We start from the raw sequence: 5,697 nt of genomic DNA, 5'->3' as shown, positions 1-5,697 counted from the left end.
ATATATATATATATATATATATATATATATATATATATATACGACGGGCTTCTTTCAGGTTCTGTCTACCAAATCCACTTGCAAGGCTTTGGTCAGCCTGAGACTATAGTAGAGGACACTTGCCCAAGGTGCCATGCAGTGGGACTGAACCCAGAACCACATAGTTGGGAAGCAACCTTCTTACCACACAGCCACTCCTGTGCCTAGTTTCTTACCACACACTCATTATAGACACACACACACACACATATATTGTACTATTATAAAATAAAAGTGCCTGTGACTGCTCTTTGTGATACTAACACTCCTTATTTTGAAAATATCTCCAGTAACCGGATGTTTGATGACATTCCTGTATTCTTCCCACACACACACACACACTCACAAACAAATACATACATATCTGAACAGAGATTATATATATATATATATATAATGATATTAGGGATAAAAATCCAAATTTACAGATAAAAACTCAATTAAATTCAATTTATCAAAAATTAAAATTAAATTAAGTTTCACAGTATAAATAGTTTCACACACACACACACACACATATATATGTGTGTGCATGTGTATATACATAGACATGTATGTATGTATGTATGTATGTGTACATATCATAGCAGACCTGGCTATATCGTAAGAAGTTTGCTTCCCAACTGCATGGTTCTGAGTTCAATCCTAAAGCATGACACCTTGGCCAAGTGTCTTCTGCTATACCCCTGAGCTGGCACAAAGCCTTGTGAGTAGATTTGGTTGGTGGACACTGAAAGAAACTACCGTTTATATATACTGAATGAGTATAGCTTGGTAATATGTGCTATGCTTTCATTAACTGGTTTAGGTACCTAGTTAGTTGCAAGCAAACAAAGGCAGCCCCTTAAGTATCCCACCTTTTGACCCAACACCACAGCCAGGATGTGACAGCAGGAGGAAGAGAGAGTATTTTTGGAAGGTGGATAGAATACCTTGCTATTCTCCTAAATCCAGTCACAATAAAAAAAATCTTCTGGTGGACATCAGATGCATCTAGGGGTGAAAACTAACCTCACAGAGGTAATTAAGGTGCACAAATGGGACAAGGCTATTGGAGAGGATGAATTCTGTTAGAGATGTTAAAAGTCTTAAATAAAGGAAGATATTCTCTGGCTGAATGATGTATGTCAGGTGATGTGGACTTCTGGAAAGACACCAAAGCAATGGCTATCCAAGGTGATAATACCAATTTTTTAAAAAGGGTGAGAAGGGAATGCTCTAATTACAGAGAAATCCCATTGTTGAGCGTCCCCAGTAAAGTCTACACTAAATGTCTGAGAAAGAGATGTAGGGAAAACATTGATCCAAGCTGACTGAGGCACAGTGTGGCTCTCTCTGGGATGCAGTGCAACCGATTAGATATTCACTCTGTGGCAGGTCTTTGAGAAATTGTGGGAATATTGTTAGATGTACACATGCTCTGTAGACCCCAAAAATACAAACAACCTTGTGCCATGAGATATAAATGTGGAGGTTTTTTGCAAGAATTTGCAATTAATGGACAATTTCTATTTGCTGTGAAGTCACTATATGAACGCCCAGGTGTTTGTATTCAGGTAAATGGTTTAAGTTTAAACCTTTCAACGTGGGTGTTGGAATTTGGTAAGGATCACCTTTTCTTAATTTTTATGGACTGGATTGACTCGTGCAACTGTTATGGAAGAGGTATTAATATCAATCAGTAGGTGTAAAATTGATTGCTGATATTTGCAGGTATATTTTTTTCATCTTTTACCTTTTACTTGTTTCAGTCATTAGACTGCAGCCATACTGGGGCACTGCCTTGAAGAAATTTTAGTCGAATGAATCAACCCCCAGTACATTTTTTTAAAAACCTGATACTTATTTTATCAATCTCTTTTTGTGGAACCACTAAGTTAAGGGGATGTAAACACACCAACACGAGTTGTAAAGCAGTGGTGGGGAAGGGGGACAAACACTAACACAAAGACACGCATGTATAGATATACATATACATGTATATACATACATATATATATACATAAATATATACATACATGTATATATATATATATATATATATATATATATATATATATATATATATATATATATATTTCACATTAAAATACTGACAGACAGCCAGACTAAACACTTACAAGTCTATATATATATTCTAAAACAAATATGAGATCTTTTTCTCATGTTCAGTATTTCTATTTCAACAGGTGATACCAAACGAAAGCAGAGGTGGGCACCTAAAGGTAAATCCCCTGCACCTCTTGTCCTATCACCAACCTCAGCTTCAACATTAGTTTCACCCACAGCCAGATCACCAACTGCCAGAGCCAAAACACTGAATCCACCAACAGCTAACACAAAAATGGGATCCAGCATCATTTCTAAGAAACCACCATCATTGCCCAGTGTTCTGAACAAGAAGGTCAACCATGGAAGAGGCTTCAGCAGTAAATATACTTCAATGCTCCATGCTGACAGAGAAGCACAACGGTATATTATAACTCTTTTACTCTTTTACTTGTTTTAGTCATTTGACTGTGGCCATGCTGGAGCACCACCTTTAGTCGAATTAAATCGACCCCAGGACTTATTCTTTGTAAGCCTAGTACTTATTCTATCGGTCTCTTTTGCCGAACCGCTAAGCTATGGGGACATAGATGCACCAGCATCAGTTGTCAAGCGATGTATTTTTGCAGGGTATCTCACTCTAGTGGTAAGGAGGAAAATATTGGTTTCAAATTTTGGCACAAGGTCAGCAGTTATGTGGAGAGGAGCTGAGTTGATTACATCAACCCCCAGCACTCAACTGGTACTTATCTTATCAATCCTTGAAAGGGATGAAAGGCAAAGTCAACCCCAGTGGAATCTAAACTCAGCATGTAAGAATGGATAAACTGATGCTAAGCATTTAGCCTTGTCTGCTAATGATTCTACCAACTCACTGCCTTAGAAAAGAGAGAGAGAGAGAGAGAGAGGGGAAGATATTGATACCCTAAGACAGGAGTCTTGGTTCGTTATTTATTTATATATATATATATTGCCAATTTTTCATAGATACAAAAAGAATTCTGCTTTCTCTCTTTTTTCAGACTCAAGTATGAGACGCATTTAGATGAGATCAAGTTGGCCAAGCTGAAGAAGTTTCAACTGAACAGAGAAATCCGACATGTTGAAAATGAAATCTTACAATGGACGGTCAATTCAAGTGATGAGATCCCTACCGAAGATGGACAGTTTGATTCCTCACTTCACCATTCTTTACAACAGAGAAATAATCGTTCCGAAAGTAATGGAAGCATCACTGAAATGGCAGTCAATGCTGTTGCCTCATCTTCATCTGAAAGTAACTTTGGTCGGACTGCAAACAGTGGTACCAGAAGGCCAACTGACCGTTTGAGAAAGCGAAGCAGAGCAATGTTAACAAAGAGAAAACCTGTCGGCTATAGTGGTGGCAGCAGCAACAGACCGAAATCCCATGTGGATCATCAGTTTGAATCAAATATAGATCAGCACAAATCACACGTTGATCAAACTAGACCAGAAATTGATCCAGCCAGATCATATTTTGAACAAGCTGAATCATATAGTGATCAAGCTGGATCAAATATTGATCAGTCTGAATCCTATATTGATCAGAACAGATCAGATATTGATATGACAAAATCATATTTTCATAAACCAGGATCAAATTCTGATCAGTCAAAATTCATTATTGATCAGAACAGATCAGAGATTGATCCAATGAGATCATATTTTGATCAACCTAGATCATATATTGGTAAGCCTGGATCAAATACCAGTCACCCTGAATCGTATATTGATCAGCCTAGTTCATATATCGATCAGCCTGGTTCATATATCGATCAGCCTAGTTCATATATCGATCAGCCTAGATCACATATTCTTCAAGATGGAGCCAATGTTGATCATAATGGACCTTTTGGTGATTGGTCTGGGTCATTTCTTGGAGGGAGAAAAGATGCAGAAGGGTATGAACAAGGAGGGGGAGGAGGAGAATATGTAGGAAATGACAGTTACTTATCTAACAGCTACCAAGTTCCGACTAAGTTTGGTTTTACCAACTTTGCATTTGATAGAAACGGCAAAGAAGAAGATTGATGCTTTTCTATATTTTTGAGTTTTCCATTACCAGCATTATACCACCACCACAACACTACCAAAATACCACCTTCTCTAGCACCACAACACTAATATCATTGGCACTATCATAACACCATCTTTACCAGCACACCTACAACTTTGCAGGTACCAACATCATACAACACCACCAACATCATCAACACTACATCACAAATTTCATCATCACCACCACCAATACCACCACAGCACCACCAACACAATAACCAGCACACCTAAATTATAAACACTTTCAACAAAAGATTCCTCCTTAAATGTTGAACTTTTCTTCACAACAAAATTTATTCCATTTTGTGAACTTTGACCTATTTATCAAGTAACCCATCAAACTAATTGCTTGCCTGCCTTTTGGTAGAGAAGCAAATCGGCAGAGACAATAATATGTTTTACTTTGACTCCAGTTGAAGGACAAACCTGCCTGTATCACCGTCACTACTACAACAGATCAAGCACAGTATCAGCAGCAATTAACAACAAGAAACCATCAAAGCATCCACACTAATGAGAAGATAACCTGACTGTCATGTGTATGTAACACAGCGAGAAGGTAGATTTGACATGGGTCAGACAGCTACCTTCTCACTTTATTTATTTAGAACTAAACAGTGTAACAAGCCAAACTAAAAAATTGGTAGCTGACCATAAAATGTATCAAGTAGTGTTTGAAAATAAAATGCTTATCTTTTATATGATAGAATTGTCCACGATTTTTGTCATAGCAAACTTTACTTTTGTCACTCTCTTGCTTTTCATCATTACAAAAAAATATAGTGTTGATAACTGCGACGGTAAAATGCCAAGTTAGATGCTATACAGTAACTAAGTTGGTTCCTCACTGTTTTTAGTTCAAATTCAGCTTTTCTTCTTTCTCTCATTAATAAAATAAATACCAATCAAGGACCCCTTTTGAAGGAGATTTTTGTGGAAGACTAATTGTCCATACATTCAAATTTCTTCTCTCTCCATGTCACTGATGATGTCCAAGAAAATAGCAAGGATGACACAACTTGGCACCAGAGTCAGACCTGATACTGCAAGGTATCTCACCCAATGCTCAGGTGCAATGATTTCCAATTTGAGGGATGTCTTTCAACTGAATGAATTTTCCCACAGACTCCAGGCTTTTAAGATCTGTCTACTCAAATGAATTTTAAATTCAGCTCAGAATCTCCAAGCACTACCCAAGTGTCTATAGACCTTGTGTCTGGAACCACTTCTCCAACAATTCTGGTTTAGATTGCTGCTTTATTTTTAACAACGACAAAAGAACAATAAAAGGTAAAGTTGACCTCAGCAGAATTTGAACTCAGAATGCAGAGAGTTGGAACAAGTATCTCAAGGCTTTGTGTCCAACACTTCGATGACTTTGCCAGTTCAGCATAAAAAAGGCATAATAAACTGAACGTGTCAAGTGACCCTCACCTCTGACACGGAGTGAATGGATTTAGAATTATCAGTGGCTGGCATTCAGTTTTAATTCCTAGTTTTAAACATCTCACTTCATTTTGCTGATATTTC

The 5,697-nt window shown here is 37.5% G+C and overlaps 1 protein-coding gene across 1 annotated transcript in view; it reads left to right on the top strand.

Annotated features, from left to right (window-relative positions):
- The window catches only part of LOC106867757 (transmembrane channel-like protein 3), a 63,067-nt gene extending 58,201 nt beyond the window's left edge, over positions 1-4,866 (top strand). The window contains exons 22-23 of the mRNA XM_014912728.2: positions 2,229-2,511; positions 3,111-4,866. Of these exons, the coding sequence (XP_014768214.2) occupies positions 2,229-2,511; positions 3,111-4,140 (1,313 nt within the window). The 3' untranslated portion in view covers positions 4,141-4,866. The remainder of the gene's footprint in view (positions 1-2,228; positions 2,512-3,110) is intronic.
- Positions 4,867-5,697: the final 831 nt, after the last annotated feature.

Source organism: Octopus bimaculoides, chromosome 22 (genome assembly GCF_001194135.2).
Source record: "Octopus bimaculoides isolate UCB-OBI-ISO-001 chromosome 22, ASM119413v2, whole genome shotgun sequence".
Classification (NCBI taxonomy): Eukaryota; Metazoa; Mollusca; class Cephalopoda; order Octopoda; family Octopodidae; genus Octopus; species Octopus bimaculoides.
The sequence above is the reverse complement of the archived record's forward strand: the minus strand, read 5'-3'. Positions and strand labels throughout refer to the sequence as shown.